Source organism: Rhinolophus ferrumequinum, chromosome 19 (genome assembly GCF_004115265.2).
Source record: "Rhinolophus ferrumequinum isolate MPI-CBG mRhiFer1 chromosome 19, mRhiFer1_v1.p, whole genome shotgun sequence".
Classification (NCBI taxonomy): domain Eukaryota; kingdom Metazoa; phylum Chordata; class Mammalia; order Chiroptera; family Rhinolophidae; genus Rhinolophus; species Rhinolophus ferrumequinum.
The window spans coordinates 13855356-13879977 of NC_046302.1; the positions used below are offsets into that span (position 1 = coordinate 13855356).

Consider the following 24622-nt stretch of genomic DNA (forward strand, 5'->3'; position numbering starts at 1 on the left):
TATAGTTAACCTCTGTAAAGTAAATAAGCATTTAAATTGGTGTTAATGATTATTTCAACCTCTCTAAAAGAAATCCTTTCTCAAACAGGCAGGGATTTCTTGTATCTTCTATCTCAAATTATAATTCTTTTTATAATTTTGCCGGTAGTTAGTATTCATTTAGATAGGATCTTAAAAAGCAAAATTGGGCAGATGAAATTTCCTAATGACAGCTGGGGGATTCTTTTTTAATTATCTAGTGATAAAGCCGAGACTGTTGTTTTCACATTGAATGGCCAATACAATCCATCTCTTCCTTCCCCAAATAAACAGACTGATCCTCAACAGTAACCTAACAAAAAGTGAGAGAAAGAAAGAAAATAGAGCCAGACAAAGAAAGAGTACAAAAGAGGAAGATTAAAAGACTTCGTAAGAAGCCCAGAGACTCATTATCACCTTTTGAATTCATTACAATTTAGGAACCAAAACTAACATAGCAAAGTCCACCAGGCTGAGTTGTATATTGAAGGGTAGACTTGTAAATATAGGGTGGTCTTCAGTGTTCCAAATCAAAACAAAAGTTAATAACTCATGAGTCAAAAGTAAAATGCACTAGGTAACCAATCTGCTTCAAGAAGGGGAAATGAGTATTACAAATCCTGGAATACACGCAGGCAGCCATGCCATCCTCAAAATGCCATTGATAGCCGATGCGCCATGTCCATCTCCAGGTCTGCCTCCTGGTGGGGACCGTGCGCAGAGGAATGCTGTCTAAAGGTCACTAGTTTAAATGCCATGGCAGCTCCAAGCCGGGACAATAAATGCATGTGCATTTGAAACAAGACTGCTTATCTTAAGCCCATGAAAAAACTCATCTCCATCGAACATTAGCTATCTTCCCTCAATTCTTGTTTCACAGGTCAGTTAGTGGCACTGTTTAGCAGGATCCACAGGACGTATATTTGCTGATATGCAGGACGGATCCCTAAGCAAAGCAGGCAAATCTTGCCAACCTCTCCCCCAGGAATGCTCACCTCCACCGCTGTTCTCTATCCCAGAGTCTCCAAACGTCCAGTCTCCATTTTCTCTCGTCCTTTTGACTGCTCCCCAGGAATTTGCAAGAGGTCTTCTTGTCTTTCAAGCTGATAATTAGCAAATCTAGTAAACCAATCCTTTCTATTTACTAAGGTGAGAAAGCTAAGAGCCTCCCAGGGATCTCCCCTTTCCTTCTAAGTAACAATTGTATTTCAACAATGGTTCAAACTAGACTTTCTTACTTTAGCCCATTAGTGTCACAAAGATTCTAACAGTGAACACAAAGAGGAACAATATTATTATTTTCATTCTAAAAATAGTATGCAAATTTATTTGGAGGAAGACACAGCAGCATATTAACAGTTTATAACTCTGATGGGCTTTGGAGGAATTGAAAAAAACTGATTATATGTGTGTATGTATATATCTTATTAAGTATTGTCTATATTCTACAATAATTGTGTATTATTGAATAATCTAATAAGAAAAGTAAGATAGTATTTATGTATTATGAAAATGTATAAGCTACAGAAATAAAACAAAATACCCTGTAATCCCATCCATTAACTGTGAAGTAATATAGGGATATATTTACCCATCCTTTTTCTCCGCCCCCTCACCCCCCAACTCCGGTTCAAGCTGTTGTTTCTCAGTCTAGTTGTGTAGGATGCAGCTCCCTGGCCCACGCTGGTGATATGAGCCTTGTGCTCCTTCCCACCCCACTCCCAGATAGTCAGTCATCTGCCAAGGATGAAGAGAACAGGAAAGGAGAAAAAAACAAAAACAAAACACATAAGCATACAGCAAATTTTGAAAGGTGGAAGGCAAATAGACAAGTGATAACGAACTTAGCTGGCCAGAGAAAGCTGAATCTAAAGCCAGTGATGCAGAAATCCAAGATGTAATTCTATTTAAATTTCAGAACCCACAAAAGGTATAGTAATTGATCATATTGGGTGCTCTGAAAGTAGAATGAAGGTGGAGCTAAAAACTCCTTGAATTTGCAGAGCCAATAATAGTCCTTCCTCCCTCTGACAGAAGACTGGAGGTTTCTCATCTTCAGAGGCTAAAACCAAAGGATCTCTGGTGTGAAGGACAGCAGCACGGTGAGGGCAGGGTTACTGTACTGAAAATAAGAGGATAAGTGAAAATTTACAAGCAGAATGCTGAGGCACCTGACCTAAGCCTTGCTCACTTATCTCCCAGAATCCCAGCAGCCAGGAATATTCCCTCTAGGCCGTAGTATGGGAGTGTCTGTTGTGGGGAACCGACCAGCCTGAGCCCAAAGACCCAAAGGTACCAATATCAGGGATTTTGCAAGGTACAATCCTGGCCAGATCACTCTACAGTGAGGATTCGAGTGGATGAGCCCCTCCCCAAAGCACAGACTTTTGACTGATTTTTAGTCCTGATCATAATAAAGTAGCATAAAAATCAATGTGTGTCTGTGTGAGTGAGGGGGAGCAGCAGCAGGAGTGAAAACATGGGGAGGAGAGGTGATGATGAGGTAGGAGAAATCTAAATCTTCATCTTTTCTAAGGATAAAAACTAAAATACCAAAAAATAGCGACTTTTGCTATTTCAAAATAGTGTTTAAAAGTAGCTCTCTGTGGAGCAGAAAATTGTTACAAAAATGATGCGGGAATTTTTATTTTCCATAGGCAGTTTTGTAGAAACATTTGATATTTTAAAATTATGTGTGCATACGAGTATACTAGTATAACGTCGATAAAATTAATAAGTGGACTGATCAAAATAATAATGTATAATGTGATAAATACCTTTGTACAATAAGTATTTTCACTATTTCAGATTGTTTCATTTCCTGAAATGTAATTACTGGGTCTAAGAACTCATAAATATTTTTAATGTTCTTGATATCTGTTTGTAAATAGCTCCTGAAAAAATTTGTACCAGTTTACACTCAGAGGGAGGCACTTGAGGGCACAGATACCAGATACCTACCTTCCTCAAATCCCGTCATATACCTTCTTTGTTTTCACAACTTTATTGAAGTTAATTGACAAACAGTAAACTGTACATATGTAAAGTTATAATTTGATAAGTTTTGACATGTATTTGTCAAATATGTATGTATGAGAAATTAAACTATCGCCACCATCAAAATAGAGAATAAACCCATCAACACCTAAGGTTCCTCCTGCACCTTTATAGACAGTGCATCCTTCCCACCCACCTTTTCCTTCCCTACGCATTCCCCCACTTGCTTTCTGTCTCTTGTGTGCATTTTCTTTCTAGAATTTTATTCAAATAGAATCATGTAGTATGTACAGATGGTCCCCGATTTACAATGGTTCCACTTAAAATTTTTCAACTTTACAATGGCACAACAGCGATACACTTTCAATAGAAACCATAATTCAAATTTTGAATCTTGATCTTTTCCTGACTAACAATATGCAGTACAATAGATACTCTCTCGTGATGCTGGGCATGGCAGTGAGCCTGCTCCCAGTCAACCACTCAGTTATGAGGGTAAACAACTAATACTCTGCAGTGTGCTGTGTTGTCGGTGATTTTTGGATGTTGTGTTTTGTGTTTTCACATCCTATCATGTCTACAAAATGCCCATCCTTATCTCCTGCTTCTGGTGAAGGAGGAAGACAATTACTCTTGAGATGAAACTCAAGATAATTGTCCAACTATAGACAATGTGAGCGTTCTGAGCACATTTACGGTAGGCTAGGCTTAGCTATGATATTCAGTAGGTTTGGTGTACTAAATGCAGTTTTGATTTACATTTTTAATTGATAATGGGTTTATCAAGACATAACCCCATCATAAATTGAAGAGCAACTATAATTCTTTTTTGGCTGGTTTCACTCAATCAGCACAACTACTTTGAGGTTCATCCATGTTTTGCATGTATCAGTATTACCTTTTATTGTAGATTAGTATTCCAGAGTATGGATATACCAAATTTGTTTATTCATTGACCTGTTGATAAACAATTAGGTCATTTCTAATTTGGAGTTACTACAAATAAAGTTGCTATGAACATTCGTGTACAAGTCTAACATATGCCTTTGTTTCTCTTAGGTAAAAACTTAGGAGTGAAATCGTTGGGTCTTATGGGATAGGGATTTTCAATGTTTTAGGAAACAGCCGAAGAGTTTTCCAAAGTGGTTGTGCATTTTACATTCCTACTGTGTGAAAGTTCTAATTGTTCCATATTATTCCTACTGTGTGAGAGTTCCAGTTGCTCCATATTATTTTCAATATTTGGTATTGAATATTGAATGTAATTCAATATTTATTCTTTTTAATGTTAGAAATGCTGAGATATGTGGTATTATCTCAGTGTGGTTTTAATTTGCATTTCCCTAATACGTAATGAAACTGAACATCTTGTCGTGAGTTTATTTGCTATCCCCATATCTTCTTTAGTGAAGTATCTATTCAAATCCTTTTAAATTGAGCAGTTTTTACATTACTATTGAGTTGCGATTATTCTTTATATTTTGAATATAAGTCCTTTATCAAATATGTGATTTGCGCATATTTTCTCTCTGTGTCTTGTCTTTTCAATCTTTAGAATTAAAGAGCAGAAATTCATAATTTTGATGAAGTGCCATATTTCTTTTATGGGTTGTGCTTTTAGTATCATATTTAAGAAATCTTAGGCTAATTCAACGTCACAAAGATTTTCTGTTTTCTAGCATTTTTATAGATTTAGATTTTATGATCTATGATCCATTTCAAGTTAATTTTTATGTATGGTACAAGGTATGGATCAAAGTTTATTTTTTGCACATGAAGACACTGCACGTTTTTTCAAATATATACATTTTATATATGGATCTATTTTTACATTCTCTGTGCTGTTTCATTGATCTAATTGTCTATTTTCATTGCAGTACCATACTGTCTTGACTATTGTAGCTTTATAATAAGTTTGAAATTAGGTAGTGTAAGTCCTTCAACTTCCTTATTTTTCAAAACTTATCTTTTTTAAGCTATTCTAGGTTCTTTGCCTTTCCATATGAATTTTAGAAAAATTTTGTTAATTTCTATTAAAGACCTAATGGATTTTGATTGAGTTTCATTGAATCTATACACAATGTCAAAAGATTTGATATTTTAACAATATCTCTCCATTTATTTAGATCTTCCTTAAATTCTTTCAGCAATATTATATAATTTACAGTGTAAAGGTCTTGCACATATTTTGTAGCTTTATTCATAGGTATTTCATATTTTTCTCATATTGTAAATGGTATTTATTTTTATTTCAATTTTCAATTGTCCATTGTTAGGTCATTGAAATACCATTAATTTTTGTATGTTGACCTTCTATCCTGTAATGTTGCTAAACTCATTTATTAATTTTAGTAGCTTTTTTTGTAGATTCTATAGGATTTTCTATAGACTGTTTTGCTGTCTACCAACAAAGACCGATTTATTTCTTCTTTCTGTCTGGAAGTATTCTTCTTATTATTTTATTACACTGGCTAAAACTTCCAGTACAATGCTGCATAGAAGTCATGTTATTGACATTCTAGCCTTGTTCCCAACTGAGTGAAAATATTCAGTTTTTCACCATAAGTACCAGGTGATCTATAGGATTTTGTAGATGCCCTCTGTCTAGTTAAGGAAATTTCTGTCTTTTCCTAGTTTGTTGAAAATTATGATCAGGAATTGATGTTGGATTTTGTCAAAGCCTTTTTTTTTTCATTTATTGAGAAGTCGCAAGGTTTTCATTTTAGACTGTTGATATAATGGTAAACTGCATATAACACAAACTTACCATTTTAACCATTTTAGGAATGCAATTCAGTAGCATTAAGTACATTCACAATATTGTGCAACCATCATCACTATCTAGTTTCAAAATATTTTCATCACTCTAAACAGAAACCTCATATACATTATGCAGTCACTCCCCATTCACCCTTACTCCTAGCCCTTAGAAACCACTAATCTGTTATCTCTCTTTATGGAATTGCTTTTCTGCATATTTCTTATAAATTGAATCATACAACATGTAGCTTTTTGTGTCTGACTTCTTTCACATTACATAATGTTTTTGAGTTTCATCTATGTTGTAGCATGTATCATTATTTGTATGTAGTGTGAGGTAAGAATCCAACTTCATTCTTCTGCATGTGGATGTCTAATTGTCTTGCATTGACTGACAATAGCTAAAGATCCCAATTAACCAAATATTTGGTTAATATTATTTTTTGTAACTATATTTATGAAAGATATTGTTCTGTAGTTTCCTTGTAATGTCTTTGAAATTAGAGTAATGCTATCTTCATAGAAAGAATTAGAAGATATTTTTTCCTCTTCAATTTTCTAGAAGAATTTGTATAGAGTTGGTATAGTTTTTCATTAAATATTTAATTGAATTAACCAGCAAAACCGGATTTGGAGTTTACTTTGTGGGAAAGTTTTTAACTACAAATTCAATTTCTTTAGTAGATATACAACTATTCAGGTCATTGACTTCTAATTGCTTGAGTCTTGGTAGTTTGTGTCTTTCAAGGAATTTGTCTATTTCATCTAAGTTATCCAATTTATTAGTATAAAGTTGTTCATAATATTCCTTTAATATAATCTTGATACCTATAGAATTTCTAGTTATGTCACTTCTCTCATTTCTGATATTGGTAATCTGTGTCTTCTTTTTTATTCCTCATCATTCTGACTAGAGGATTATTAATTTTATCAATCATTTAAAAGCTTTGATTTGATTGATATTTCTCTATTGCTTTTCTGTTTTCTATTTCATTATATTTTCATTTCCTTTATTCTTTTTACTGTAAATTGCATTTGCTCTTCTATTTTTAATGTCTTAAGGTGGCAGGTAAGCATTAATTTGAGAGCTTTATTTGTACTACTGGTGTTTAGTACTATAAATATCCCTCTAAGTACTGCTTTAACTACACCCCACAAATTCTGATTATTATGTTTTCATTTGCATTCTGTTCAAAATACTTTCTAATTTCTCTTTTGATTTCTTCTTTAATCCATAGGTTATCTGGATCCCAAATATTTTGGGATTTGTTAAATATCTTTTAACTGTTTATTTGTATTTAATTCCATTGTGGTTAGACAACATACTTTATGTCTTGAATCCTGTGAAATTCATTAATATTTGTTTTATGGCCCAAAATATTGTCTATTTTGCTAAATATTCTGTGTACACTTAAAAAAATATGTATTCTGCTATATTTGAGTGGAGTATTCTATAAATGCCAATTAGGTTAGGTTAGTTCTTCAGTTCTCTTATATTTTTTCCAATTTTCTGTCTACATAGTCTATTAATTATTGAGAGAGTGATGTTGAAATCTCTGACTATACTCTCTGACAAACTGAATTTGTCTGTTTCTCCTTATAGTCCTATCAGTTTTGCTTCTTCAAGTATTGTGAAGCTCTTTTATTAGGTGCATAAATGTTTAAGATTGTTTTGTCCTCTTGATTAACCCCTTTAACATTATGAAACATCCCTCTTCCTCCCTGGTAATATTTTTTGTTCTGAAATCTATCTTGTCTGATATTAAGATAGCCAATCAAGCTTTTTTTCTTTAGTGTGAGTATGATGTGTCCTTTCTCATTCTTTTAGTTTTAAATTATGTATGTCATTATATTTAAAATGAGTTTTTTATAGGCAGCGTCTAGTTGGGTCTTGCTTTTTAAGCTAATTTTTCAAAATCTTTTTTAAAATTGGGGTGCTTAGACCATTTGTATTTAACATAACTATTGTTATGCTTGGGTTAAATCTACCAGCTTGTATTTATTTGGTGGTTGTTGTTTTTTTGTATTTCTGCTGTGTCTTATTTTTCATTCTTTTCTGCCTTCTTTTGAATTATTGTTTTATGATTTCATTTTTATTCCATTTGTTGGTTTATTAGCTGTAACTCTTCATTGTATTTTTTTAGTGGTTGCTATAGGAGTTAAAATATGTATCTTTAATTATAATCTACCTTCGAGTGAAATTATATCACTTCATATATAAGAACCTTATAATAGTATGCTTCCATTCCTCCACTTCCCAGGTTTGTGTTTTATCAAACATTTTACTTCTACATATATTAAAGCTCCATAATATATTATTATTGTTTTACTTTAACCAGTCAATTATCATCAAAGAGATTTAAGTAATAAGAATAAAAGTATTATATTTATCCACAAAGTTACAATTTCCAGTGTTCTCCATTCTTTTGTGTAGATCCAAATTTCCATCTAACATCATTTTCCTCCTTTTCGCTTTTCTTCTTTTTGTTTTGTTTTGTTTTGTTTCATGTCTGTAACACTGCTCTTAGCTGTTCCTATACACTGGTATCACTGGTTTCTCCCTTTCCATAAATGTGAGGGTTTTTTTTAAATTTTAATTTTATTGGGAATATTGGGGAACGGTGTGTTTCTCCAGGGCCCGTCAGCTCCAAGTCATTGTCCTTCAGTCTAGTTGTAGAGAGCACAGCTCAGCTCCAAGTTGAGTTGCCGTTTTCAATCTTAGTTGCAGGGGTGCAGCCCACCATCCCATGTGGTAATTGAACCAGCAACTTTGTTGCTGAGAGCTCACGCTCTAACCAATTGAGCCATGCAGCCACGCCTTTCCTTCTTTTCTTATATTGCATATCTACTTGTGATAAATTCTTTCAGCCTTTGTATATTGAAAAAGTTATTATTTTATGATCATTTTTAAAAGATATTTTTGTTGCATATAGCACTGTAGCTTGACAGCTTCTTCTTTCAAAGAGGAATAAAGATACCAGAACAGTGGATAGGTTTCTTACCCCATGCACAGAACATAGTAGATGAATACTCTATTGGAGCCTTGTGCAGGTCTTTGGGTTTTCTTCATGCAGTTCTCTCTTCTGCTACACTTTGCCTTGCAAACTCTAGCCATACTGCTCTCCTTGGACTCCCAGTGATGTTTCATCAAGTCAGAGAGACTGCTCATTCTGCAAGGAAACCACTCCCTATGCTATGGCCTGGAAACTTTCACTGGTCAGTAATCAGGGGCAATCATAGACCTCATTTGTTTCCCATATCTAAATGATCGCTGTCCTTCATTGTCTGATGTCAAGTGTCTTCAAAACAGTTGTTTACAATATTTTGCCAGTTTTTTGGTTATTTCAGATAGACGAGTAAATTCAATCATTCTTATTCCACTTTGGCCAGAAGCAGAAGTCATCCACATAGATTTTTTTTTTTTTTTTTTTTTTTTTTTTTTTTTTTTTTGCCTGTGATTGGGGTAAGCCCTGTTATTTGCATTACTCTCTGGCTAGGTAGGTCATGAAGTGAAGTGGAACCATGAGGGATAAAAGAGTATTCCAATTAAGAAATCAAAATTGAAAGTAACTGTAGCTTTCTATCTCTAAAATTTGGGAATTTGATACAATTAGCATTAATAAACTTTTTTCAGTGTTAAGTTCTCTGATTCAACATTCTAGCAGTGTTTCTTCAACCTTAGAGTAGGATTATGTGCAATGGAGACTCCTAGTTGAGATCTAGGCCCAGTCTTCTGGGTCTTGCATTTCTGCTTGTGGCCATATTCCCCATGTTGTTGGATTGCTGCCATAATCTCTCGTTCAGAAGCAAGAGATAAGTGTGGACAAGTGTGTATTATAGCCCCTGTCACAACTCAGGGGCTACCTTTCATAAGGTTAGATATTTTTGATATATTTTAGAACAACTTATAAAGCTATCATCTTTGGTTTTTACAACTAAAAGTGTTAAGGGGTGGTAGAAGCTTTGAAATTATATACTTTTTGGTTATTTATTAACATTGTCAAGTTGACAAACTGACATCTGTGTTTAGTGGTTGTATAGAGAGAAGCCACTGGTCTCATGGCAATTTTCCGAAAAGAATACTCCAGAATGTTATTGTTCTGGTGTATGTTGGTTTAATATTTCCATCTTTGTAAAGGACTTCTTAACTGCCTGGGATCTTTATCTAGAGATCACCCAAGTGAGACTCAGTGTTACTGCAAGAACTATTTGCCTTCAGCATCCAGGGCATTAGAGGAGAAAACCAACTGAAATAAATGGGTAGTAAATCACTTTGTGGTCTCTTTTCCTCCTCCCTCATCAACTCCTCCACACCCACCATTCTTTTGTGAAATAGATGAAGTTAGATAACAGTGAATGTCTTGAGCAGGATTTGTGTGTTGGAGGTATGTGTGTACAAGGGAAAGCCAAGATCCTTTCCATTTATGTTGGTGGTATGGGAATGGGAGCAGATGGATATTTTGGTGATTTGCATAAAATCCTCTGGTCTTTCTTATCTCCAGTTGGTGAAGCCATCTCCTTGTCTCCTAGTATACCTTTTAGACATTACAAAATAGCACTTAGATTTCCAGGAGATAATTACTGTATTTCCCCGAAGATAAAACTGGGTCTTATAATGTTTGCTCCAAAAGACATATTAGGGCTTATTTTTAGAGGATGTCTTATTTTTTCATGTACAACAATCTACATTCATTCATGTCCGACAATCTACATTTATTCATTTATTCATGTACAAAAATCTACATTTATTCAAATACAGTCATACCATCTTCTTCTGGAACATCATCATAACTCGCCAAACCCCAAATTCCAGCTTGAATTTCTTGCAACTCCATTTCCTGTAGAACCATTGGCCCCAATCTCTCATATCCAGCAATAGAGCTCTTCTTCAATGAGCACTTCTTGTCCATGTAGCCTGCTCGTAGTGCATTGGCAACACAGCTGTCAGTGATTTTATCCCATGAATTTTTCACCCAAGTCACGACCTCTTGCAGGCTAGGCTTCACAAAGTTTCCTCGCTGATTTCTCTCCATTCTATTTTCAATGTAGTCATTGATTTCCATGCGCAAATGGTCCTTGAATGGCTTGTTTATTGCAATATCAAGAGGCTGGAGATGGGCAGTCATTCCTGTGGGAATCATTATTTGATCTATTCTTCTCTCTGCATAGAAGTTCTTCATGTCTTCAGACATGAAGTGCTGGCTGAATCCCAGACTAGCAGACCTCTTTGGCCACCTCGCAAAACAAGTGGCAGCATTAAATCGACCCACTTCCTTATAACTGCTTGTGTGCACCAGGCTTTTTTGGTTTCAAGAGCATAAATGCCTGAAACATGTTCAACTTTATATTTTTTTCCCTTAGTAACGATTAGAGGTGGGCTTTCTTTCCATCCAGACGAATTGCCAAAATACAGGTAACACTGCACTTTCGTAACCAGTGGAGGGAATGTAGATTGACAAGGCACCCCTCTGATCAATTGTCATTTGAGATCCTTGACCCATAAACACTGCAGTTTCATCCATAGCAATCATGTTGGAGAGTTGGTATTTAGAAAAGTCGATGCCATTAACAAAGGACTTGAATGCAAGTGCACGTTTAATAACTTCAGTATCTTCCAGATTGAACAGTGTCGTCGATCTTTAAGACACTTCATATTGCTGAAGGAAGCCATCCAGCCAGTGTTGTGATGCTTTGAATTCTCCTGGGGATATTTCTAACTGTGGTGCCATTGCAAGGGCAAATTGTTGAATACCAGCCCTGCACACAACCAAAGCCTTTGCTCTCCTGTCAGCAATCCACTCACAGATGATGTCTTCCAGTTCAGGAAATAATGGTTGCTGACCTGATCCACACTTGTGCTTCTTAGCATTTCCCTCGTCCACCTGTTGACTGAGGTTATCCTACTCTGCTCGCCATTTTCAGACCATTCAGAGATCCAACTTCTTCTCTTTGCAGAAAGCCGTGATAGTCTTGCCCTGGGAGTCCTCCACAATCCTTTCTTGTATTCGATGGAATAGCTCTTTCTTTTTGCACTCGTCTTGTCTGGGGGTCGAAATATTATTCCCTTTAAATCTACCATTAAATCAAGTACTTATGAGACAGGAGTGGCAACAAAAATTATGACAATTAAGAATGATGGTCCACACAAAAGCGACGAGAAATTGCAGGCACCAAATTCAGAAAACGTTTCACACGAGTGCATTAAGAACGTCCATTACAACACACGACATATTGAATTATGAAGATTCATATTAAATATAACCATGTCCATTCATTGCGTCTGTACTCCTATTGGTCAGTCAGCAATAAGACTCGAGTTCATCTGTTTACATAGGTGTTTACCTCTCGTCCAAAGGCGCCCACTTGGGTATTTACAAATACTTAATTATAATTTATATTATCATGTAAGTATTAATGTCAATAATATTATTTATTTATATTTAATTATGTATTAATATTATTATTTTATAATTCAATATGTCCATCGTGTGTTGCAACGGATGTACTAAATGCATCCGTCTGGCTGATGATCTTAACTGGGGCTGATTTTTGGGGCAGGGCTTATATTACGAGCATCCTGAAAAATCATGCTAGGGCTTATTTTCCAATGAGGTTTTATTTTTGAGGAAATACGGTAATGCTAAGTGGGGAAAATACTGTCATCAAAATACGCTTGTGAATGATACCTGCCATTTCAGCAGGTCTATGAATGCACAGATTGAGGCATAGTTGTTGAAGGAAAATACTGGCTATTTATTGTGAGAGCTGCTCTCCATTTCTAGAAGCAAAATGCCTCAGTGAATAAGATTATTATACTTTTGTTTACCACCAAAATACTTCTATTTCTATAAAGTTCTGAGTTTTTAAAATCCTCCTTGCTTCACACATTAAAGTTCATGGCCTCATAACTCAGTGGACCAAGCACTTGGAGAGGTAACATTGTCCTCTCTTTTAGCACAATGTCAACTATTATAAATGATCTCTTTTGATTGCAAATGACTTAAATATGTAAACATTTGGGCTTATAGTGATTTGTGTCTTTTCAACTAAGCAGGATATTAAAACAAAAAGCCAAAATCCAGATAGTATCTTCTGACAGCCAGTTCAGGGACCACAGACTTGGAAAGACCTCTGGTAGTCAAAAACATCCCTCCTTTGCCAACTCAGAAGCTTTGGATCAATCCGCATTCCTCACAGTTTACTTGGAGTACTGCATAGCCTAGTACCCATTATTGATCTTATATTTGGCAAACAACCTCTTTTCTTTGCCAAGTTAATAGTACCACGACCTAGCCAAATAGTTCCTTACAGTACACCTGAGTTTTAAAGGTGTGCTTTCATGCGTTTCAAATTTCAAAAGCCTGAAACTTGGCATAATTCCTGATGTTATGCCTCATACATTCACTTCTCTCTCTCTCTGTCTCTCTCTGTCTCTCTCTCTCTCCTTCCTCCTTTTGCCTGTCTTTATGTCCTCCTTCCCGCCCTCCTTCTTCTTGTTTATGTGTCTGTCAAGATAATTTAGTTTACAAAAAGAAAAATGAGCATCTAACTCATGAGCCTATGGCCCCCATTTGACCCAACAACAAGACATGATAAAAAAGAATTGTGAGTGAGACCTCTCAGGCTTTTGCTAGTTAGCTGAGGGCAGTGCCAAGGAGTGACCTAATGCTTCGGTTGCTGGGGCATAGCCAGTTCAAGTTTGTTGAGACTTCTAACCAAGATTCCTATAGTGACAGCCTATCACTATACCAGCACCAGCCCAGCTGATACTAAAAGGAAGCTGGCAACATGCTGGGTTGTCTCTGAAGCTATCTGAAGATAACAAGCCCTCTGTCATTATTTTTCATTTCCTCCCTTTCTGTTATTTGACAAATATATTATAATTATTTGAAATAGAGAGAGTCTTTATGTTGAAAACCTATTCTATTTTCCTTTGCTTAAAGAGATTTTTAAGCAAAAGAATGATGAACATGGAGGATTTTAAATAACCAATGGACGCTTGTGCTGGGGTAGTTTTAAAATCTATTGATAGGACAGTGCTAACCTCATACAAAGGGGAGCAGAGAGATCCTTCTCAATGAATTTGTGAACAAGGGTTACATTTAGCCTGGGTTCTCCCATGTACTTCTAACGGGGAAGCCGGTCTGACAAGAAACTGTGAACCGCTTCTTTAGGAAGTTTTAATTCTTCAGCTCAATCCCCTCACCCACACACCTTTCTTTTCACCTACCTTTTATTTTACATAATGAGATGTCTTGGTTTTTTACATCAGTTAAAGGGTGCCAGTTCACAAAAACCAAGATGGTTGCACTTTTGAAGAGTAGCTTTTTAAATCCCACATATATTCAGCCTTGACCGAAAGCTTAGTGAAAAATGTCTAAAGGCCACTACAAAGAAAGAAAGAAGAGCATAGGACTAGTGTTTCTCCCTTTGAAACTAGATTTAGCCCTGAAAAGCAACCATTATGTGAATGAGAGGGATAAAGAAGATAACCAGAGGCCAGAGGATTCTGTAACGGAATGACTCAGTTGGTCTCCTATGATAATTTTATGACTTGAGTCTCGCATAGGAGAATGCCTTGCAGGTCCAAAGCATGTGTGATCTAAAGATAATGACTGTGCTTAGTTTTTGTTCATGACTTTTGTTTAACAACAGCCCCAGCAGACAGGGGGGACAAGTATGGGCCTCTGCAATTTACCATCTACGTGTTGATTTGTAATCTGCTGTACAGAAAAGTTGTGGGCGGGAGGGGACAGAAAAATCCTCTAATTGAAATATAAACTTCTTTCATAAAAGGAGCACAAAGCAACAGCAGAATACTAACAAGTGACTTTCCTCTTGCTATTCAGAACAGACGAGGTATTGTGTCCCATCTGGTTGATCCAGTCTTTAGTTTCATGGTTTTCTGCTCCTTAGGCCAGAATATTGGCCAGCCCTTTTCAGAAGTTGTAATTATTATACATTGTGCCTTCGGGGCATGAAGGACCGAAGGAGCTTCAGGATTGGTAATTGTGGGTTCGAAAATAGGAAGAACTGGGTTCCACTTTTAGATTTTTCACCAGCAGCCAGCAACTAATCTGTTCTTTTCAAAAATACAGAAATGAATCCAGTGAATCTGTTTGTGTTTTTATCAAAAATTTAAAACAACAATAACAATTTGATTACACCTTTCACAGAGAAGGAACTTTGTACATGAAAGACTTAAAATGTTTTGTAGAGCAGAACATTCTTTGAAAGCTCTGGGTGGAAGAAAGCACTTGCTTGAGGAACTTAATTGATAGAAACAGCGCAGCCTGGACAGGGCTGCCTGAGTTCAAAGGAACCGCTTTTAATCCCAAACCATTTTAATTTTACTTAACTTTTATTTCTTTCTGGGTGACTAAACTGCAAACTTCTACTAATCTACTGCCAAGTAATTTTTTTAAAAGAAGGTGGATACTTTACAAGATTCATAGCCAGGAGCCTTCTATCAGGAATGCTGGTGGTACAGTTTTGTGTAGATAAAAAACAGAGGCACAGGAAAATAGGTCATTCTGTTTTGTATGTGGAACAGACTGTGTCTCTGGAAAGTTTGCTCCAATTGAAAATAATAAGACATTAGTCCTTCTTTAAGTCTGGAAATGTAATGCCTCTGGCAATACATGATATTGGAGAGTGGAGCCTAGTGTTTTCATGGTTGGGATATTGTGTTAGATCAGCCAGAATATCAACTGTTGCAAGGAGAGTCATCCAAGTTACACACATGCAGCTGGAGAGAAAGCTCAGCTTCAGGAGATGACATTTCACATTTGAGAGATGAACAAGAAAACAGAAATGGCCTACAACAGCCAAGGAATAAGTGGCTATTGGAAGAACCATTTTGCTAAAAGCTTCTTCCTTTTATTCCTAGTACCAGAGATCTCTAACATTGCTTTCAGACTTTCACACTGTGTGATTTTTTTTTTTTTAGTGGTATATTAGAGAGTTAAAAAACTTATAAAATGGCCAGGTATAATACCTTCAACAGAAGTAATTTCTTGAGAACAGCAAACAGTGAGATGGGCCAGTTTTAGCTGGTCTATCTTCATAGAATGAGTTATAACATATTTGATCATTTTGACCACCCCAATAACTAACACAGATCAATAGTGCAGCCATTTTTTCCTAGACATTTATTGTCTAGGGGAAAAAATTGAATTATTGATATGATTGAACTCTTATTTTTATGACTTTCAGTCTTTGTATAGTCTTGCAAATGACTATGTAACTGTTTTATTCTAGTCATTCTTTATTTTTGATGGACCAGAGTGTTAGTATTAATTGGCTTTCATAGTGTTTCAGGAGAGTTAAAAAATAAAAGAACCTGGTTTATTAAATGTCGTATGGACATTATTTAGTGCACTATCCCTTAATGTTGGCCCTATTAAATATAGAACAGTAATTGAAAATCAAGTCACAAACAAGCCATCTTAAAATGGCATAATCATGAACTAGTCAAGAAAATGTATCACCTCCCACCCATTAGGATGGCTACTGAAAAAAAAAATAATGTGTTGGCAAGGATGTAGAAAAATTGGATCCCTTGTGCACTGTTACGAGAATATAAAATGGTGCAACTGCTGGGGCGGCTGGATGACTCAGTTGGTTAGAGCGTGGGCTGTCAACAAGATTGCCGGTGCAGTTCCCACATGGGATGGTGGGCTGTGCCCGCTGCAACTAAAGATTAAAAACGGCGACTGGACTTGGAGCACAATTAAAAATACACTGTTCCCCGATATTCCCCAATAAAAAAATAAAAAAAAATAAATAAAATAAATAAATAAATAAATAAATAAATAAATAAAATGGTGTAACTGCTATGGAGAACAGTATGACCATTCCTCAAAAAATTAAAAACAGAATTACCATATAATTCAGCAATTCTACTTCTGGGTATATAACTAAAAGAATTGAAAGCAGGATTTCTAAGAGATGTATGTACACCCATGTTCATAGAAGAATTATTCACAATAGCCAGAAAGTCAAAACAATCCAAGTGTCCATCAACAGATGAATATAAACAAAATATGTGTATAAGCAAAATATGGTACATACAGAGAGTGCCAAAAAAAATACACATTTTAAAAAAGGAAAAAACTGTATTAAAATTGTAATACTCAATATATACCAATAACAAAAGATGACTACAAGTCACGTTTGACTTCTGCAATTACAAGAGGTGCTCAAAGTGGTTACCATCAGTGTAATTTTAATACAGTTTTTTCCTTTCTTAAAATGTGTATACATTTTTTTGGCACCCTCTGTATATACAGTAGTCTCCCCTTATCCACCGTTTTGCTTTCTGGGTTTTCAGTTACCCACAGTTAGCCATGGTCTGAAAATATTAAATGAAAAATTCCAGAAATAAACCACTTATAAGTTTTAAATTGTGCAGTTCTGAGTAGCATGATGAAATCTCACACTGCCCAGCAACGTGAATCATCCCTTTGTCTAGCGTATCTGCACTGTGCATACTCCCCATCAGGTAGTCAGTAGTGGACTCGGTTATCAGATTTCCTATCACAGTGCTTGTGTTCAAGTGACTCTTATTTTACTTAATAATGGCCCAAATGCAAGAGTAGTGCTGTTGGCAATTCGGGATATGCTAAAGAGAAGCTGTAAAGTGCTTCCTTTAAGTGAAAAGGTGCGTATAGTACCTAAGATACTTTGAGAGAGATCACATTCACATAACTTTTATTACAATTGTTTCATTTTTATTATTAGTTGTTATTACTCTCTTACTATGCCCAATTTATAAATTAAATTTTAGCACAGGTATGTATGTATAGGAAGAAACATAGTATATGTAGCGTTCGGTACTATCTGCAGTTTCAGGCATCCACTGGGAGTCTTGCAACGTATCCCCATAGATAAGAGGGGACTACTGTACGATGGGATATAATTCAGCCTTTAAAAGGACAGAAATTCTGATACACACTACAACATGGATGAATTTTGAAGACATTGTGCTAAGTGAAATAAGCCAGTCACAGAAGGACAAATACTGTATTATTCCATTTATATGAGCGAACCTAGAGTAGTCAGATTCATAGACAGAGAGAATGGTGGTTGCCAGAGACTGGAGGGGAAGGGGAAAATGGATAGTGGTTGTTTAATGGGTATAAAGTTTCAATTATGGAGAATGAAAAAGTTTTGGAGATGGATAATGGTGGTGTTTGCACAACAATGTGAATAATGTACTTAATGCCACTGAACTGTACACTTAAAAATGGTTAAAATGGTAAATTTTGTTATATGTATTTTTTCACAATAAAAAAATAAAATATTAGATCAGGAAGTTACCTTTAAAAAAAAAATACAAAGTGGGGTAAAGGACACATGCCTTCAGTGGACTTACATTCTCCATCACTGTTTCCTGATGCTCCAGGAGCCAGTGAAGAACCTTTTGGTGTGTTTTAAATTACTTCATGCCCACACCTTCCCTTGCCCCTTGTCTGAGAAAGAATTCATGGCTCCTCTGTTCTTCTCCCACTCCTCTTACCTTCCACATGTCTTCATTGTGGGGGTCAACCAGAGATGTATAAAGCCATTTCGTTGGGAAAGGCTGATCGCATGGATGTCCATATAAAATGCTGAGACTGAATCTGTTATCACCTTGGTAGAAGGACCGTGGGAAGGGAAATTAAAAGCACAAAGGACAGGACAGGAGAACTCTAGAATTGTGAGCCAATGTTTGCCCCAAAGGCTGTGTACCAAATTACAATGAACCTATATGATCAAGAGACAGTGAATCCTTATCAGAGAAAGGAGTCTTAATTTTAAGAGGAACCTAGCAATTCTTTAGTTTGCTTTCAGGAAGTCTTACTTGGTAAGAGCTGCCACTGGAAAAAAACAATGTGATTTTGCAGGATTCACGATAGTCTTGGCTCTCCCCCCATTTCTAACCAAATTATGCACAATAAAATATGATCGAATTGCTCTCTTACCCCTCACCAACGTGAATTTCGGGATTCAAGCTGCCCGGATTTGGGGAGGATGTTGGACATTGAGATTATACTGGCTTTGAGAGGGGCACACATTGCTCCACTTCTAAAATTTCTCTAGATATGCTTTACTATTAAACAAAGATGAGAAATTTGTATCCTTTATATTAGAGCCATGGCAATTTATATGCTTGAATCAAGAGCCTACCTCTGCAGACTGAGAAGTTCAGACCCCCCTATAGCCACACCCATGAAAAAGAGTAGACTATGGTGTTGCTTCAAGAAATATCCTTGAACTAAATCTCCCTTCTCTATTCCCCCAAGCTTCCGCAGGTTCACTCGATCCAACAGTGTGACGACAGCAGTGCAGGCCGACCTGGACTTCCACGACAATCTGGAAAACTCTCTGGAGTCTATAGAGGACAATTCGTGCCCCAGCCCAATGGCCAGACAGTTCTCCCGCGACGCCAGCACCTCCACTGTCAGCATTCAGGGCTCAGGAAACCATTACCACGCCTGCGCAGCCGACGATGACTTCGATGCGGATTTTGACCCTTCGATTCTGCCTCCCCCGGATCCCTGGATTGACTCGATCACTGAAGACCCTATGGAGGCCGTTCAAAGGTCAGTGTGCCACCGGGACGGCCACTGGTTTCTGAAGCTTCTCCAGGCAGAGCGAGACCGCATGGAAGGCTGGTGTCAGCAGATGGAAAGAGAAGAGCGGGAAAACAACCTGCCGGAAGACAGTAAGTAACGCAGCTGCTCACCTCTGTACACCCGGCACTGGGGTCTGGGCTTACTTGGTGTCTTTAGACTGGTGGTTTCTTCCCTGCCAGTTGCACTGGTCCATCCCTGCAGTCGAGCCTTAGCCCAAACAGAACAGATGAAAGAGCCGGGCGATTCCAGCCGAGAGTCCACACGCCCCTGCGCTGCCCAATAAAAAGAGAACTGCTGGGCAGATGTAACACCTCCGCTAACTCTAGGTCTGTGACTTCTAGCTCTAGAACTTTTCCTCTCTGAAAAAATACCAACCTCGGCATGGTGGTGGCCTCCTTCCTGTTCCTAACGTGGTGCCTCTTACCCAAGATATTACTTGAAGGGGTGCTGATTCTCAGGATATTAACAGTAATTCTAACAAGTTTCAAGGTCCACTTACACATGTGCATTGGGCATTTACAAGGTTTCAGTTTTATTACTTTCATTAACACACAATATTAAAACAAGCTTAATAATGTATAGGCCAGTAGAGGCCTACCCTTACTTACATTCTTAAACCTATTTCCCCCCAGCACTTTCTGTCTTACGTTTTAGGGAGGGAAACCTTCAACCCCTAAATTAGTTAACAAAAATTCCAATTTAATGGGTTAAAGTAAATGATAAAACAAATTTGATGAATAAATAAAGTAGATAATGAAATCCTCGCACACCATTATTTTCAAACTTGGCCTTTTAACAACGATTCCTACAAATTGACCAAGAAAAATTACCAGAGTACCTCAATTCTGAGGCAGATTTTCAACAATTCTGAAATTGGATATGTTAATAGTTTATCATCAATGTGTATTTTAATGTTGTGTGTTTATTTTCCTCTGAAAAACGATCATTAAATGAATGGTGGATCTAACTGATGATATTTTTTAATCAAAGACATTTGGTGGTAGGCATTAAAGTCTGCCTTCATTTTTGTGTGAGAACCACCTAGAAGAGTATTGTCCTGATACGGTTTTTTAGACCTAGTTTTAAAATCAGAATTAACTTTTTATTACAAAAATTTTAAAACATGCACAAAAGTAGAAAGTTTAATACAATAAACCCTATATGCCATCACTCAGTTCAACAATTGGCAAGTCTTATCTTATCTCCGCCCACTTATTGTGGTTTTTGCCAAAGTATCTTAAAGAAAATCTGAGGCATCAAGGAACTTCACTGTGTATCTAACACTAATAAGGACTTTTTTTTTTTTTCACATAACCATCATTCATAGTCATCCTTAACAAAAATAATAATAATAATTTCTGTCACTCCAATAAACTTTAATTTAAAGTAAAAATAATAATAATAATAATAATTTCTTAATAATCAGACCTATAGCCTATTGTAAATCAGATTAAAAAGACTTACTAAGTAAACCAAACTCATTGTGTTAAGGTGTATTGAGTTTTCCATAAGGGAAGTATTTTTCAATGAAAACTAAGTCTGTAAAAGAACAGTTAGCAGGCTGTGGGATTTCCTCGCTGTGTTCGCACTCTTGGTCACATCTCTTCTCTGTGCTCCTTCCTCCTGCCTGGATCCTACTAACTGGCTGACTGGCTTATTTGTTGCCTTTCTGAGCGGGTTAGAAAATCCATAAATGGGTTTCTGTAACATTCCTTTTGTTCTTTCATACTATAAATGCAAACAAATTAGCAGTGGAAAAGTAAATCTCCTTGACACTTGCCCCTAACCGTTGGTGCCACTGCAGGTTCACCTGAGTGTTGATCCACAGCAAAATCAGCTTTTGCCCTTGTAACAGGTGAATGAGGAACCACCCAGAAGCAGTGGGTGGGGATAGATTTCAGTAAGAGAGTCTTAGCAGTTGCATCTTATTCTCCTTTACCCCTTGTGGGCATACCCAAATTTTACTAAATTTTCCTAGGAAAAATCAGTGTCACAGGAGCTGCTCAACAGGAAAAGCTGTCGTTCAAATTTCAATCCATTAGTTTGGGACTCTTTCTAGCTTCCCAGTTGCCTTCCAATAGGACCCAAGAATGCTGCTCATCTGATGTTTACTTTTAATCTGATGTTTTCTTCTGATCTGAGACTTCTCTCAACCCAGCTTTATAATGATGCCTGAGGATGGTCATTGTATAAAGATTTAGGACAATCTTTCTTAAGACTTAAGACGCTGTGAAAACAAATCAATATATTTTGATTAAAAAAAATATTTGAAAGGTGAAAATCTTGTCAGAAAACCAGGTTCTCCTCCTGTGTTTGGGATGAAGAGAAGCATGTTTATGTTTTGAAATGTACACGACTGTCAAAGTCCCAAAATAATGAACATGAAGGAATTGTCCAGTTGTTCCAGGTTCCAGAATCTTACTTCAGATGTTACTTAAAATACTGATTTATAAATGGAACTTTTAAACCTATTTAATATGAACAGATTATGTTATAACAAGATTTGGTCTAAAGAATAATAATTTGCTGTCTTTGTATGTGAAATGGCTACTATCCCACCATTAATAACTCATGTTTTCTTCAGAGTAGTGATGAATTTTCTCAGATCTACTTCTTTATTTTACGAGGTTGCTGCCCGAGGTGTGGAGGTGGGGTGGGGATGGTGGTGCTTGGGTCATGGTTGCAGAATGAACAAAGATAACTCAGGGTAGGAGTATTTTTGGTGCTTTGCTTTAAAGTACCCAACTGAGTAAATTAGCCTTAGGTGGCAAGTACACAATGAAACCTGCTTCACTGGGGAGTTGGTCTCCCTTTGTAGTTTGAAACTTTAATATTTTAATATTAGAGCTCCTTTATCTAATTAAAAAAAAATTTATACACACCAGTAAATGTAACAGGAGGAGCAGTGAAGCTGTTCTGGTGAGGGCCTGGAGACCTGTTTGCTTAGTTTCTACCACCCCCCGATGAAGGTCTCTAACAACCTTCACCTACCCTCCGAAAAAAAATCCTAGGATTCCTAGAATACAGTTTGAAAGCCAATGGTCTATAGTGAAAAGTCCAAATTATTACTTTTTAAAAATATAACTTCATAGTTTTAGATCAAACTACTAACCCAAAGTTTAGAAGTAAATGCCCTTTACATGTGTTTTTTCAAATGTGCAAAACTGATTCAAATTAGTAACATCTATTCATGTAAGCCCAACTAGTTTACAAAATATGGCTCATTTAAGTCTCAGCTTGGGCCTCACCTTCTGAAAGTCTTTGAGGAATGCCTCCCCTCAGGCTGAATTGGGTGTGTCTCTGTAATAGTAGCCTGTACATTTGTCTATCAGGTATTTCCAACATTACTTTATGATAATCTGTGTATCTCTCTCCTCCACTAAAAAGTGAGCTCTCCGAGGACAGAAACTTTTATGTCATTCATCTTCACTTTTGCTGGCACATAGCAAGGGATCAGTGGCTATGTATTTGAGTCCTCGAAATATTTTGGAAATTCTATTTTTCAAAAGTATTTTACCTAACAAAACATTTCTTCCTAAGTAGCTAACAAATACTTAATAAATAACTAGCAGTTATTGTTGCCAAAAGATGGCAGGGGCAGTCCCTTGTGAGGTGATGAGCCTTCTCCTCAGAGCAAAGATTTGGCAGAGAGAGAGGGAGCACCTGCTACAGAAATGGTAGAAAGGACTGCTGTGTTGGTTAGTTAGCTAGATGGTCTCCTTGAGCCCTGTGTGTCCCTTCCAGCTCTTAGGATGCAATTCTATTTCTCCAGCACTTTAAGTCTTTTTCTTTCATGTTCTGGGAAGTACAAAATAGGAGCTCCAATCTACTAGCGTTCCAGAATTCTAAACAGTGCAAAGATAAACTCATATGCCCAGGTCAAAGAGTCGCCAGTTTCGAATGAGGCAGATCCGGGGGAGGATCTGACCAGAAAACGGGAGCAACCCTCCACTGCAAGAAGGGAAAATATAAGCACATGAAAGAATATTCATCTTGTCCTTACAATACCCCTGGCAGTCAGCTAGAGACTTTGACAGGTGTTGCTTTATTTGCCCTCAAAACAGCTGTCTTGCAGTATCTTGTCCAAGGTCACAAAACGCAGAAGTGTCTGATGGAACAGATACAACATGAATAGCATTTGACAAGATAATGATACTTTGTGTGTTGCTTGGTGCCTTCCTCTAAAGCTCTCCCTACATATCTCTCCCTGGCTCCTTGGCAACCACAATTCTGTTCTGATAACTGGGCCTGGAGTTGCACAGGGCCTTTGTTTTACTAATTCTCTAAATTAACCTTTTCTTTTTTCATAAGAAGTGTGGTGGTAAGGAAGAGAGGCCAATCCTGTTTGACAGGCATAGCCAGTTTCTGAGTAACCAGCTTTAAAAAAAAAAAAAAAATCTGTGGACACCCAGAAAAAAAGTTTTGATGAATCGGTTAGGCACAGATGTATCTATCTCTTGGCCAAGCCCCTATGTGTTCCTTGGGTCTTATACAAAGAGGGATCTCTTCCATGTACACGACAAAATTCGCGCCTTGACAGATCCCTCCCATGAGAGCTAGTCTTCAAAGTCATGAAAACATAAGGAGAATAGAGGGAGAGAAAGGAAGATTCTTACCATACTTGCTTAATTTATTTTGTGGGGGTGGGCACCAGCATTATCCCAATTTTAAAATCGTTTGAAATGTTTGGTGAGTTTACTTAATGAGTCTCTGAATTGTACACTTAAAAAATGGTTTAAATAGATCTTATGTATATTTTACCACAATAATAAAGTCTGCAACAGCTGAAGGTAGGTAGAACAAGCCTGCTATCATCATGCTCGTAGTTATTCATTACGCTTATAAGAATATAAGGTATTTTGTTAAATGTCTTCTTGCATTCATAATACAGTTGGCCCTCAAGCAATATGGGCTTGAACTCCATGGGTCCACTTATATGAGGATTTTTTTTTTCAATAAGTACCTGTACTATTTTCATTCTGTGGTTGGGAGTTTGAGGATGCGGAGGGCTGATTTTATGCATTGATCTATACCATTTTATACAGGGGACTTGAGCATCTGTGTATTTTGGTATCTGCAGGGGGTCCTGGAACAAATCCCCCACATATACTGAGAGGACACCTTGAGTGTCAGAAGAGTCAGTAGAATATGCAGATTTTCTACTGTGGGGGTTGGTGGCCCTAATCCTCAAATGTTCAAGGGTCGGGAAGGAGGGGCAGGTGGAGGAA

General features: G+C 36.9%; 1 protein-coding gene across 10 annotated transcripts in view; it reads left to right on the forward strand.

The window, feature by feature from the left end:
• Window positions 1–24622, forward strand: part of DLGAP1 (DLG associated protein 1) — an 853569-nt gene that overhangs the window by 807978 nt on the left and 20969 nt on the right. For all 10 annotated transcript variants that reach the window (XM_033087117.1, XM_033087115.1, XM_033087116.1 and 7 more), the window contains one exon: window positions 19062–19483. In XM_033087117.1, coding sequence (XP_032943008.1) covers window positions 19062–19483 — 422 coding nt within the window. The remainder of the gene's footprint in view (window positions 1–19061; window positions 19484–24622) is intronic.